This window comes from Artemia sp. Qi Xiang Cuo, chromosome 15 (genome assembly GCF_049724085.1).
Source record: "Artemia sp. Qi Xiang Cuo chromosome 15, ASM4972408v1, whole genome shotgun sequence".
NCBI classification, from domain to species: Eukaryota; Metazoa; Arthropoda; class Branchiopoda; order Anostraca; family Artemiidae; genus Artemia; species Artemia sp. Qi Xiang Cuo.
In genome coordinates, this window is record NC_142808.1 from 14,780,681 (window position 1) to 14,795,656 (window position 14,976).

At 33.5% G+C, this 14,976-nt stretch overlaps 1 protein-coding gene across 1 annotated transcript; it reads right to left on the bottom strand.

The window, feature by feature from the left end:
- Positions 1-2,301: 2,301 nt before the first annotated feature.
- pr (6-pyruvoyl tetrahydrobiopterin synthase purple) lies at positions 2,302-12,895 on the bottom strand. Its single transcript, XM_089101929.1, has 4 exons — positions 12,757-12,895; positions 6,541-6,633; positions 3,868-3,947; positions 2,302-2,632 (listed from the first exon to the last, which is right to left on the bottom strand). Exons 2-4 carry the CDS (start codon positions 6,603-6,605, stop codon positions 2,352-2,354), a joined length of 426 nt encoding a protein of 141 aa, XP_088958055.1. The 5' UTR covers positions 6,606-6,633; positions 12,757-12,895; the 3' UTR covers positions 2,302-2,351.
- Positions 12,896-14,976: the final 2,081 nt, after the last annotated feature.

The window sequence follows — 14,976 nt, forward strand, 5'->3', positions numbered from 1 at the left end:
GTATTGTTAGATACAATGGAATACTTAAATTATGATCATTTTTGTTGATGTAGGATATCTCACGTTTACAAAGGCCCTATACAAAAAATTATATTTGTTCTATACACAGGGCTTGTAATGTTGATTGGGAAAGGGGGTGAGAGGATATTTACCCTCCAGATTTTTTATCCCCTCCTTAGATTATGAAAATTCCTTTTATGGTATTTTTTCGAAAAATTCCTTTTTTTGCGTGTCTTCATTGGATCAATTGAAAATGAAATGAGAAATTTGCCCCCACCCCTGGACTTTGAAAAAAAAAATTCTGTCCCCCTCTAAATGTTCGTGAACTCACGCCACTTCACTGAGCAGCTTAAATTTTTGAGCAGTAATATTAAAAAGTTTAGGCTGCATTTCAACGTACAAATTTAAGTCCTTCTTGGAGTTATAAAAAGACTACTTCTAATTCTATTCTTTCTTCTCTTTTTCTTTATTATCATTAATATGGTTTGTTATAATCATTATTGACTTTTTCTTTATAATCATCGATTAAAATGTTTTGTTACAATCCCCGGGTAGTTTTTGTCATAGACGCAACTGGTGAAGACATTATTTTATTTTATCCAATATATAAAATAATATCAGTGCTGTCGAGCAAGGTTCATTCCCAAGCAAACATTATAGTCACACTTGTCTGATTTATTTATCCTGTGCATAATTTGATGAATTGAGGCATTCCTTTTTAAATTACAAACTATATACTTTATCAATCAAATGAAGATTTATGACATAGTTTCGATAAATTAGAAAAGACGGAAAAGACTCCATATAATCCCGAAATCCCGAAATTGTGGTTTTATTCCTTTTTTCCTAGAACAGCGTTTGCTAAGAAAGTAAACATTCTAAGACTCAAAGAACAGAAGCATGGCCTCAACTGCAGTTGAACTTTACTGCATCAGCAACGTTCGAATGAACATTGATGATTTTCTTGTTTTTCTGAATTGAGAAATCAGAAAAGATGGAAGTTTGGAGAATCAGTTTCCCTGTCTGTGTGATGACACAGACAGGGAAATTAGAAGAAAAAAGCATTAGTAAAGCTATTAGTAGGTTGCAGTTGGGCAAAGATATATGTAGGTTGTAGGTAGTATAGTAGGTTGCTGTTGGGCAAAGAAATATATATATATATATATATATATATATATATATATATATATATATATATATATATATATATATATAAATATATATAAATATATATATATACAGGGAAACTGATTCTCCAAACTTCCATCTTTTCTAATTTCTCAATTCAGAAAAACAAGAAAATCATCAATGTTAATTCGAACGTTGCTGATGCAGTAAAGTTCAACTGCAGTTGAGGCCATGCTTCTGTTCTTTGAGTCTTAGAATGTTTACTTTCTTAGCAAACGCTGTTCTAGGAAAAAAGGAATAAAACCACAATTTCGGGATTTAGGATCATATGGAGTCTTTTCCGTCTTTTCTAATTTATCGAAACTATGTCCTAAATCTTCATTTGATTGATGAAGTATATAGTTTGTAATTTAAAAGGGAATGCCTCAATTCATCAAATTATGCACAGGATAAATAAATCAGACAAGTGTGACTATAATGTTTGCTTGGGAATGAACCTTGCTCGACAGCACTGATATTATTTTATATATTGGATAAAATAAAATAATGTCTTCACCAGTTGCGTCTATGACAAAAACTACCCGGGGATTGTAACAAAACATTTTAATCGATGATTATAAAGAAAAAGTCAATAATGATTATAACAAGCCATATTAATGATAATAAAGAAAAAGAGAAGAAAGAATAGAATTAGAAGTAGTCTTTTTATAACTCCAAGAAGGACTTAAATTTGTACGTTGAAATGCAGCCTAAACTTTTTAATATTACTGCTCAAAAATTTAAGCTGCTCAGTGAAGTGGCGTGAGTTCACGAACATTTAGAGGGGCAGAATTTTTTTTTTTTCAAAGTCCAGGGGTGGGGGCAAATTTGTCACTTCATTTTCAATTGATCCAATGAACACGCAAAAAAAGAAAATTTTCGATAAAAATACCATAAAAGAAATTTTCATAATCTAAGGAGGGGATAAAAATCTGGAGGGTAAATATCCCCTCACCCCCTTTCCCAATCAACATTACAAGCCCTGTGTATAGAACAAATATAATTTTTTGTATAGGGCCTTTGTAAACGTGAGATATCCTACATCAACAAAAATAATCACAATTTAAGTATTCCATTGTATCTAAAATATATGTCAGACCTAAATGTAGAAGGAAATGTACCAAACCAACAGCACACTACTAGAGTCATCTATTTCCCAAAAATATATTATAAGACCGTTCGTTTTATAAAATGTCACCTCTATACGAAAATATGTTCTTTTCTGTTTCAAAAACTTTCACTTCATGAAGTAGTTCTTTCGCATAGTTTTTCATTTGATTCCATATAAACACAGTCACGTTCTCAGTAGTACTAACAACGCCACTTCTGAAATATTCCACATCTTTGTCAATATTCTTGTGATCGAGGGGTTTCATTATTGCCTCTTCGACTGCTTTCTTCAGTTCAACTAAGTCCATCACCATCCCAGTTTTTTCGTCAACTGGACCCTTCACCGTGACCTCTACTGCAAAACAAAGAAATTAGATGAAACATACTAGCACAGATTAAATATACAAAAAAATTGCATTCACAAGATAAATTGGTTGTAAATACCAAAAAACTTTCTAAAAATCACCAAACAAATCATTCGCCACAAAATAATACCATTTTCTAAGTTTAAAGAGAGAAAGAGGCAGATAGGGGGGGGGGGGGAAGACAGAAATACCAAGAAAGAGAGGAAAATGTCGCATATTTTCTAGAGAAAAAGAAAACGAGACGTGCTTCTAGAATAGAGTACGTTTACGTTTAAGAATTTACTCCCTCTGTCTTGAAACAAATTTTTCCTTTAGTGCTTGCGGCTGAGGATAGTCCAAGACATAAGGAAGTCCAATTTTATTAGAGTTACTACGCGTGGACAAAAATATAAATTTGATAAACAGCTGTAGTATCTGTTGATTTTGGCAGTTTAACAAAAAGTAACACCGATCTACGAAAATGTAGGGGGGGGGGGGAGGTGCAAGAATTTTTTTAAAATAAAGATAAAAAAAATAACAAAAATTTTTAAGTATACCTAAAACAAAGGATAACCATGGATCTTAATTCTTTTAATTAGCAGCAACCGCTAGAGTCACGATTTACAAAGTTGCAGCTACCACTGAAACAACAATTAAAATTATTTCTGAGACTTATTTTTGTTAATGACAAATGACACTATATGTACCAATTTACTTTATAATGAGCCATTAAACAGCTCTCTGGGATGTTTCAGTTCCCCGCTAGCTGCGGAGAAGGAGAAGCTAAAAAAAAACGCTTTCGATGCAGAATATTGTGGTTGCAGCCATTTCCCTAGATTTAAAGCCAATAGATTTTCCTTTGTATTCAAGCCAAGGGACTTTAAGTTTCTATTGTGGGTATTTTGGCAAGACTGTTCTAATGGTGGACTTTATTTTTCGATTTAACATCAATTTTAAGATTTTTAGGGTTACAGTGCTATTTAATAGATGTGAAGAAAAAACGAAACACAGGGGTGACAAATAAAAACGACCAGTTATCCATTCTTGCTGCTTTAATACACCACATAGATAAAATAAAAAATAGCTGTGAAATAGAAATAAGTTGTTTTTCAAAGTCTAGAGGGGGCAATTGCCCCCCTGCCCCCACCTCTAATTGCCGTGCCAGTTAATACCTTTCCTCTTTCAAACGTCCACATGATAGATTCTGCAGATTTGGCCGAACACTCAAGACAATATGAATACTTACCCACATAATTGTGCCCATGCCCATTTGGATTGTTACATTTTCCAAATATCCTTGCGTTTTCTTCGTCTGATAGCGTAGGGCTAGAAACAAAAGAAGTATATACTCCCTATATGAGGACAGTCAAAAGAAACGCTTCAGCCTAGAAAGGACTAATATATTTTTGGAGTGTAGACAAATCAAGAATTTATGAACCCATTACACCTGCAAACTTCACTCTTATATTACTTTTATTAAATTTTAGTTTATGTTGTTTTTTTATTCACACCTTAGATTACTTACAAGGTATCTTTTTCGTGAAAATGAAGTATTTTAAATAATTAAATAAATATAGCAATTAAATAGGAATTTTATTATTCTGTATGATAACTATTATTGTTCTTTCATCCCTTTACCCTTACAAAAATAATGAAAAAAAAGATTAGAAACTTCCCTATTCTGAATAATAGAGAGAGAAAATACAAGATGGAAAAATCTCGATGTTTTCTCTGTTAGTCCTCGAATTTATTTTTTTTGCGATAGTGTATCGCAGCTAGAATTGTACTTATATTAGAAAATTTGAATAGAGGGGAATAAAACATATATATCTGAAATTGCTCAGAAAATTTTAAAAATAGAATTCATATTTTTCGATATTCAAGAGGGACGAGTCCAAAACCCTTCCTCTACTCTCCTCGGTGTAAATTTCTGTTATTCTGCAAACCAATAGAGGCGTTGCTGAAAATTATTAAATTTAGTTGAAAAAAACTTCACCCCTAGCACCAATACATTAATTGGATAGAAGCCAATGGCTCTAACAGTTACAGGGAGTAAAATGTTTGGGAGTTACTCTGCATTGGCTTGGGATTAGTATCTGCCCTTCTGTTTCAGCTCTCCGTGCTAGTGCACTTGCAGATATTGAGAATAAGCTTAAAGCAGGCTATGCTAAAATTGTCTCAAATCGTGGCCGATATTCTCGTAAGGCCTTGGTTAAACTCTATTCTACATATTGCGACCATTTCATTCTTTTTCTGTCAGGTTTGCGCTCATTTTTGAATACTAGTGATATGCAGGATATTAGAGCTTTGTACTTCCGTTATTGTAAATATCTTTTGTATTTGCCTCTTGGTTATAGAAACCGTAAGATTATTCGAATGTTTAATGCAACTGATATATTGACGTCATAATTTGGACTCCATAAAATGACGTCATAAGTTAAAAGATGAGCCCTGCAAGTGGTTGGGTCTTTTTCATCCTTTTGTACGATTGTTCTCATTTGCATTTGTTGTTCTTTATGCTAATATTGTCATAAGATTTTTTTCATATTTAATATTATTTTGTATGTGTTTGTTTACCACCAAATTAGTGGGTCAGAAACAAATTATTATTTTTATTATTTGGCCATTTTCGTCCTCCCGTACGATTCTGATTTTTATTGTTGGTTTTTATATTTGATATTGTTTTGCATGTGCTTGTTTTGTATTTCTTTTCTTTTATTTTCTTTCGTTACTCCACTTTTTTTTTATAATGTTAGCGGGTCAAAAATAAATTATTATATAAAAGAGTACTTGCAACTAAAAACAGAATTCCATATTTTTCGTTGTGACTTTGTGCGACAAGTATGCAATTGTGGCATAATAATTTTCTTGAAAATTGAATCGTAGAATGTTAAAGCAATAAACCTGAGAAAAGATAGGTTAATGCAGTTCATAATTGCTACGAATTGACATCAGATATTTTTCGATTATACTGATGACTGCTGAAACATCTAGACCAATGAGCGAAATAGACCAATGACGTCAGACAAAATAGACCAATGACGTCAGCTTATTGAATGCACTGAAAAATACCAAATTTCAGCTAGTTAAAGTATTAATGCTTTGAAATTATAATAAAATTAATCTCTTTCACTAAATATTGAACCCTTTATATATTGCTCAAATAAATTTGGTGCAAGATCTTTATAAAGGAAAGCTAACTAGGATTCTCAAAAGAAAATTTATTTTTGCTGTTTATCAAATCCGCAGTATATAAATTATAGGCAGCATGAACTTTCCCTATCTCACCCATTATAAAAACCCGGACCGAGGTGCGAGTGCTCTAGAGAACGTAGAAACATAAGCGACATTATATCTTTTGACGGGTAGACAAGTCAGTTGTCTTTTGAACGCGAAACTTGGCTTCAACGTTGGAACACTAAATTTTGAAGAAACTAATTTCAAATTAATTTATTCCAACACATATATGAAAATCGATAATTAGTAGTGCAACGTTATTATTAGATGTTTTTAGGAATTAAAAGGGGGTTTTGAAGTCTCAAGTTGGTTTCAAAGGCGTTTTTAGAAAGTTTATGCCAAAATACGTGTTCCAGGGTAATTGGACCGCTGATGGAAGATCAAATGAGAGGAGTTGTTTGTACGCCCTAATACAAGAAAAAGTGGGAGGAGCTGTTTGTTCGCACCGAGAATGAAGCGCCAGAAATTATCTGCGGTAAACTTACTGCTATATCTTTATACTGTGATCAAATCAGTGCGTATTTATCACTCTAAATTACTACTGTTTCTAAAATCCCCTAAATTTCTATCAGCGTAAATTTCTCAGTTCAGTATTTAAGTGAGACCAAGCCTAAAATGTAGGTATCGTTTTGAATCTTGTGCAGTAATTTTGTGTAGTGATAGGGAGTAAGTTTGTAGTTACTTGTGCAGCCGATGAGAGGCAGAGAAGGTTTCTCTTCTTGTCATTGTGAGGACTGGTTGCCTCATTTTCAGAGTGTTTCTAGTGATGTTCAACCTAGAAATAACAAGATATAATTACAATGCTACCTGGAATATAATACTAGAGGTGGTTTTACAGGAGACAGAGGGGGTACTTACCCTGGGCGCAGAAATATTAGGGGCCCAAAATTCAAATAAATTATCTAACGGTACTTTTCTGTTATAGCGCCTATGTTAAGTTCTTCATCTAAGTAGAACCTGTCTCTGACTAATCCTACTGAAATATCACAAAATATTATGAAAAAATAAAACTTTAGAAACAAATTTGGGCAATATATTTGCATTATAGAGGGGGGATAAATTATAGTGGGTCTGCATGCAAAGTGTGCTAGGTACAATTATTCTATATATTAAGGAGTAAGAATTGGTTTCTAGCTTCAAACTGTCCAAATGCTTACCAAAACCCCCTCCCCACCTCTAATGTGCAATCATATAGCCCAAATGATATATTTATCATCCATTCTGTCACTTGTATTTGTCTTGTCTCACGCTAAGCTGACAGAAACTAAGGAAAATAACTGTTCTATAGGAAGTCAATGGATGAAGAACTTAACACAAGCTCTATAACAGAAAAATACCTATTTGATGTTTATCATCATATTATAAGTTTTGAAATTTTATTTTTAATAAAGCAAAGTAGAGGTCACAGTTGGCAGTAAGTATGTGCAAATTGAATGCGAAATTTTAATTTTCCCTTATATTTTTCCATATAAAGTAAGAAAAGTCCGATTTAAATAAAAGAAAAATTTTGCTAATAAATGAAAATTTTGTTAAAATTTGTCCTAAAAGTTTTTGGGAGATGGGGGTGGGGGCTAATCAAGACTTTGCCTCGGGCGCAAGAGAGGCCAGAAACGTCACTCTAGAATACTAGATATATTTTTTGGGCAGAGACAAACCTTGATACATTTGACTGGCCACTTAAATAGGTGATTGAGGAGCAAGCAACACAAGGGACAAAATTGTACTTTTTGACTAAACAACTAGAATACGTGATTATCTCGTAATTATTTCTACTAAATAAGAACCATCCAATTTTTTTTTTTCAACCCCAGGTCTTTGTCAATTTATTTCAATTAATTATTTGGCTAAATTTCGGTATTCTGACTTAAGGGGGGGGGCAACAGGTTTGATTAAGATCAATGATGTAAATCAACAAAATTCGCAAACTTTTAGATGTAGTCTAGGGCTGTATTCAGGCGTTAGGGTGAGGGAAGGGGGAAATTAGGGTTAAGTTAAACAAGAAGTACCTCTGAAAAACCAATGAATTAAAATTTTATGAATGTAATGAAATTAGAATTTGGAAACATATTTTCAGAATATCGGTTAATTCGATTCCGGAACGAAATATATACAATTAGATTAGCAATTCAATACTCTTTCAAAATATAATAATTAAAATAATTTCTCTTTCAAAATAATAATCAAAATAACGTCAAAATTGAATTCCTCTGCTAAAGTTTGGATACAGCCCTGTGCTAAATATTAAGTTAGCTGTTTTCGATGGCTTACATTCTTTTCTAGACTTCATTTGCATCAAGAGTTGGTTCTTAATGCAGTTATTATTATTATTTTTATCAGTAAGCTTAGCATTTAGCCTTAGCAATGTCAAGGCGTTAGGGGGGCTGAATTGAGGCCGACCATAGAAATAATGATTATTATATTAGGAAAGAGTGCTGAATGGCAAATCAAATTGTAGCCTATATTTATCTTCTAGCTAGCAAATAAATCAGCTTGCGTTTAGTTTAGAACAGGACATAATCCTAAATGCAACTGGATTTTTTTTTGCTTCTATGAAGTAAAACAGGAAAACTGTTCAAAATGTATGACGCTTTCAGTAAAGGACAAATGATGCTCTATCCTTTAGAGAAGTTTAAGGGATTTTTTTTTCGTATTATTTATATAATACAGCTAGAAAAAAGTAAATACATCACTTGATGCTTTTTTTTCGAAATTTAATCTTTTCTGGAGCAAACTCCATTTTTAGCCCATAAAGGGGCTAAAAACAGCCAATAGTAACCAAAAGTTTAAAAATGTGTTCCTAAAAAAACTTTTTTGCTGCAAAAGCTGTCATTTATAGCCGATTCAGAAATGGTAATTATTATTTTCATTAGTCTTTAGAGTGAAATGTTATTTTGAAAATAAAATTTGCAAGAATTTTTAAAAAGACCCTAGAACCCCTTGAAAAAGGCGTCACAGCAAAACAAAAGCACACCGTTGGAATAGTCTTTATTGGAAACCAAAATAGGGAGTTTACAACCCCCACCTTGAGTAACAAGGAAAATCACTGACGCATCCTCTTTTTTTTTTCTTTTTTTTTGTTGCTAAAACCGCACCGAAACATAAGGTATCGTTTGAAAGCTAATTTTTATATCTAATTAATGTTTTGCTAAATTTTTTATTTGACAACATAGTTTAAAAACTCTGGAGAAGGTAATATGTTACCTTTTGGGGCCATGTTAATGGTTCAAAACAGAATCAAACAGTTCGTGGTAACGAACTGTAAGTAAGAACTGTAAGTAAGTAAGGAGCGACCCGGCTCAACGGTGACCGAAACTGTAGAAAACAGAATTTTGATACCAATAGATACATCAAAAGAATCAGATTTTAATGCTGATTTCAAATATATAAGTTTCATCAAGTTTAGTTCTACCTATCAAAAGTTACGCGCCTAAGAAAATTTGGCTGATATTCGAAAAAAGGGGAAAAGACCCCCTAAAAGTTATAGAACCCTAATGAAAATCACACCATCATATTCAGCGTATCAGAGAACCCTACTGCGGAGGTTTCAAGCTCCTATCTACAAAAAAGTGGAATTTTGTAATTTTTGCCAGAAGAAAGATCACGGATGCGTGTTTATTTGTTTGTTGTTGTTTTTTTTCCAGGGGAGATCGTATCGATCCAGTTGTCCTAGAATATCGTGGAAGGGCTTTTGAAAGGAAATTAAAAGTTCTAGTGCCCTTTTTAAGTGAGCAAAAAAAAATGGAGGGCAACTAGGCCCGCACCCACGCTCATTTTTTTCCCAAAGTCACCCGATCAAAATTTTGAGATATCCATTTTGTTCAGTATGGTCAGAAATATGATAAAAATGTCTTTTAGGATGACTTAGTCCCCCAAAGTCTCCGGGGGGAGGTCTGAGAGTTATGAGCTTTAACCAATGTTAACATATAGTATTGGTTATTGGGAAGTATACAGACGTTTTCAGAGGGGATTTTTCCTGGTAGTAGGGGGGGGGAGTGGGTCGGAGGTTATGTGGGAGGATCTTACCATGAAGGAAGTTTTCATGGGAGAAGGGACATTGCTATGAAGGGGGCGCCGGATTTCCCAGCATTATTTAAAAAAAGATCATAAATTATATATAAAAAAACAAGTTTTTTAACTGAAAGTAAGGAGCAACATCAAAACTTAAAACGACAGAAAATATTATGTATATGATTGGGTTCATCCCCTAGTCAATACCTCGCTCTTTAAGCCAAAGATTATATAGTACTTTCATAAGAGCTATTTATTCTAATTAACGGCATTTGTGATTAAGGGGTCATTTTTAAAGAATTGGAACAAAATTCGAACTTATAGCTTAAAGAGCCAGGTATTGACTAGGGGGCGAACCCTCTAATATACGTATTAAAAGTATAAGAATAAAGAGGTCCGCTACGTAAGTTAATTCGTAGGTGACGTATCTTTGATACTAATAAAAATGCTCATATATATAATAAGACAGGTTTTAAGAAATTCATTTAACCAAATAAAAGTGAAATTAACATTCAATTTTTTTTTTATCACGTATGTACGGTGAGTCAAAATTAAAACCTTCATTAATTCAAAAATGTTCAAAAATTAAATAAAAAAAAAACAAGTTTTTTTAACTGAAAGTAAGGAACGACCTTAAAACTTAAAACGAACAGAAATTATTCTGTATATGAAAGGGGCTGTCCACTCTTCAACGCCTCGCTCTTTACGCTAAAGTTTGACTTTCTCACAACTCTATTTTTTTTTAAACAATGAAAAACTTTAGGGAAATAGGGAAATATGGCACCCCCTTCCTGGAAATGTCCCTTCCCCCAAGGAAATATCTTCCATGGAAATATCCTCTGGCGTAACAAAGGGGGCCAAGCTGCCCTCCAATTTTTTTGGTTACTTACAAAGGAAACTAGAACTTTTAATTCCCGTTCGAATGAGCCCTCTCACGATATCCTACGACTACTGGATCGATACGATGACCCCTGGAAAAAAAAAAAAAAAATAAACACGCGTCCGTGATCTTTCTTCTGGCAAAAAATACAAAATTACAAATTTTTGCTGATAGGAGCTTGAAACATCTACAGTAGGGTTTTGTGCTATGCTGAATCTGAACGTTTGATTTTGATTAAGTTATCAAACAGTTCGTGGTAACGAACTGTAAGTAAGGAGCGACCCGGCTCAATGGTAACCGAAACTCTAGAAAACGGGTTTTTGATAGCAATAGATACATCAAAAGAATCAGATTTAAATGCTGAATACAAATATATAATTTTCATCAAGTTTAGTCCTACCCATCAAAAGTTACGCGCCTGAGAAAATTTGGCTGATTTTCGAAAAAAGGGGGAAAGACCCCATAAAATTTATAGAACCTTAATGAAAATCACACCATCATATTCAGCGTATAAGATAACCCAACTGTAGAGGTTTCAAGCTCCTATCTACAAAAATGTGTAATTTTGCATTTTTGCCAGAATAAAGATCACGGATGCGTGTTTATTTATTTTTTTTTTATTTTTTTTTTTTTTATTATTTTTTTTTTCCAGGGGTGATCGTATCGACCCAGTGGTCCTAGAATATCGTGGGAGGACTCATTGGAACGGATTTTAAAAGTTCTAGTGCCCTTTTTAAGTGACCAAAAAAATGGAGGGCAACTAGGCCCCCTCCCATGCTAATTTTTTTCCCAAAGTAACCCGATCAAAATTTTGAGATAGCCATTTTGTTCAGCATGGTCGAAAATATGATAAAAATGTCTTTTAGGATGACTTATTCCCCCAAAGTCCCCGGGGGGGAGGGCTGAAAGTTATGAATATTTACTCAATGTTAACATATAGTATTGGTTATTGGGAAGTACAGACGTTTTCAGGGGGGATTTTTTCTAGTAGGTGGGGGGGGGGGGTGGTTCAGGGGTTATGTGGGAGGATCTTTCCATGAAGGAAGTTTTAATGGGGGAAGGGACATTGCTATGAAGGGGGCGCCGGATTTCCCAGCATTATTAAAGAAAAAGATCAGAAATTAAGTAATAAAAAAAACAAGTTTTTCAACTGATTTCAACTGATTGTGATTAAGGGGTCATTTTTGAAGAATTGGAAACAATTCAAACTTTAGCTTAAAGAGCAAGGTATTGACTAGGGGGCAAACCCCCTAATATACGTGTTAAAAATTTATGAATATAGAAGTTCGTTAATTAAGTTAATTCGTAAGTTACGTATATTTATTACTAATAAAAACGTTCGTAAATAAAATTAAACAAGTTTCGAGAAAGCCATTTAACCAAATAAAAGTAAAATTAATATACAAAATTTTGTTTTAATTATTCATGGACGGTGAGCCAAAATCAAAACCTGCATTAATTCAAAAATGTTGAAAAATTAAATAAGAAAAAAGTTTTTTTAACTGAAAGTAAGGAACGACGTTAAAACTTAAAACGAACATAAATTATTCCGTATATTAAGGGGGCTGTCCCCTCCTCAACGCCTCGCTCTTTACGCTAAAGTTTGACTTTCTCACAACTCTATTTTTTTAAACAATAAAACAACCTTAGCGTAAAGAACGAGGCGTTGAGGAGGGGACAACCCCCTTAATATACGGAATAATTTCTGTTTGTTTTAAGTTTTAACGTCGTTCCTTACTTTCAGTTAAAAAAACATGTTTTTTTATTATTTAATCTACCACAGAAGCGAATATTGAATTTGTAAAGACCATAGAAAAGGTATAAAGTAACGTATTCTCTTTCTTCCTACCTAAGCTACAGGAAAATACATATTTTTACCTTTAATTCTTCATTCTGAATAATATCTGGCCGTATGAATTCCTAGATGATTTAATCTCTGTTCGTTAAATTGTTTTAATAATTAGTTGTGAAATTTCTTTTCTTAATTAACATAATAAAACGACACCATACCTGTTAATTAGCTATAACTTCAGTTTTAGCTGAATAAATAGAAACTGTATTAATAGATTGCATCCATGACAGATCCTAAATTCCAACTACAGCAGATGTCCTTCCTTGGCTCATTCTCCGTACATGGAAATCAATGAACCTTCTAGAGTAATAGATTCTCTCACGTGTTTTTTTTTCTGGTCAACATAAAACAGCTGCTAGAGACATCTATATTCACTTATACAATGGTAGTGCAAAAAAAGACTTTAATTTAGCAAAACTAGCTGTTTTATTGCCTTGCGTCAAGTGATTATAATGTTTTAGCACGCTACTCGGAAGACCATAAGAGCTCTTCCAGACAAATTTCAGTTGGGACAGAAGGGACCAACACGAATGTTTCTGGGTTTAAAAATTGCAAAAAAATCATTTTGACGAAACAATAATCTTAATTTGGCAAAACTAGCGGAATTGTTGCCTTGTATTGATTGTTTATATTTACAGTCTACAAAACTACTCCCAATAATACAAAGCCTCTCGTAAACATATTCTAGGGGGGATGGGGCTATACAACTTAAATCTTCTCGGGCTAAATAGTGTCAAAACATTGTATTCGAAAAATTTAGTTTTTTGTGGTCTTTGGTGTAATTTTGACCACTCTTTTATCGTTTGGGGGAAGTATTTGATTTTGTATCGATGCTTTAAATACAACAATATAAATTATATCTAAATACAAATACAATATATTTAAATACAACATATCAATATTTTGTGGTAACGAGCTGTAAATAATAAGGAGCCTGGGTTTCAAACAGTTCGTGGTAAAGAACTGTAAGTAAGGAGTGACCCGGCTCAATGGTAACCGAAACTCTAGAAAACGGTATTTTGATACAAATAGATACATCAAAAGAATCAAATTTTAATGCTGATTTTAAATATATAAGTTTCATCAAGTTTAGTCCTACTTATCAAAAGTTACGCGCCTGAGAAAATTTGGTGGATTTACGAAAAAAGGGGGAAAGACCCCCTAAAAGCTATAGAACCTTAATGAAAATCACACCATCCTATTCCGCGTATCAGAGAACCCTACTGTAGAGGTTTCAAGCTCCTATCTACAAAAATGTGGAATTTTGCATTTTTTGCCAGAAGAAAGATCACGGGTGCGTGTTTATTTTTTTATTTTTTTTTTTTTTCCCAGGGGTGATCGTATCGACCCAGTGGTCCTAGAATATCGTGGGAGGGCTCATTGGAATGGAAATTAAAAGTTCTAGTGCACTTTTTAAGTGGCCAAAAAAAAATGGAGGGCAACTAGGCCCCCTCCGACGCTCATTTTTTTCCGAAGTCACCCGATCAAAATTTTGAGATAGCCATTTTGTTCAGCATTTTCTAAAGTATGTCTTTTAGGATGACTTAATCCCCCAAAGTTCCCGGAGGGAGGACTGAAAGTTATGAACTTTACCCAATGCTAACATATAGTATTGGTTATTTGGATGTATACAGACGTTTTCAGGGGAGATTTTTCCTGGTAGTGGGGGGATGGGTGAGTCGGGGGTTATGTGGGAGGATCTTTCCATGAAGGAAGTTTTCATAGGGGAAGGGACATTGCTATGAAGGGGACGCCGGACTTCCTAGCATTATTTAAAAAAAGATCAGAAATTAAATATAAAAAAACAAGTTTTTCAACTGCAACAACAGCAACATCAAAACTTTAAACGAACAGAAAATATTATATATATGATTGGGTTCACCCCCTAGTCAATACCTCGCTCTTTAAGCCAAAGATTTTTTAGTACTTTCATAAGAGCTATTTTTTCTAATTAACGGCCTTTGTGATTAAGCGGTCATTTTTAAAGAATTGGAACAAAATTCGAACTTCCGCTTAAAGAGCAAGGTATTAACTAGGGGGCGAACCCCCTAATATACGTATTAAAAATATATGAATATAGAAGTTCGTTACGTAAGTTAATTCGTAAGTTACGTATATTTATTACTAATAAAAACGTTCGTAAATAAAATTAAACAACTTTCGAGAAAGACATATAACCAAATAAAAGTAAATTATTATGCAAATTTTGTTTTAATTATTCATGTACGGTGAGCCAAGATCAAAACCTGCATTTTTTCAAAAACGTTCAAAAACTAAATAAAAAAAACAAGTTTTTTTAACTGAAAGTAAGGAGCGACATTAAAACTTAAAACGAAAAGAAATTATTCCATATATGAAAGAGGCTGCCCCTCCTCAAC

Excerpts from the sequence above, each read along its gene's own strand:
- pr (XM_089101929.1), bottom strand. The coding sequence starts at position 6,605 with ATGAGGCAACCAGTCCTCACAATGACAAGAAGAGAAACCTTCTCTGCC. Across the intron at positions 3,948-6,540 it reads GCCTCTCATCGGCTGCACAA|CCCTACGCTATCAGACGAAG; the intron begins GTAACTACAAAC and ends TTTTGTTTCTAG. Across the intron at positions 2,633-3,867 it reads GCATGGGCACAATTATGTGG|TAGAGGTCACGGTGAAGGGT; the intron begins GTAAGTATTCAT and ends TTTGTTTTGCAG.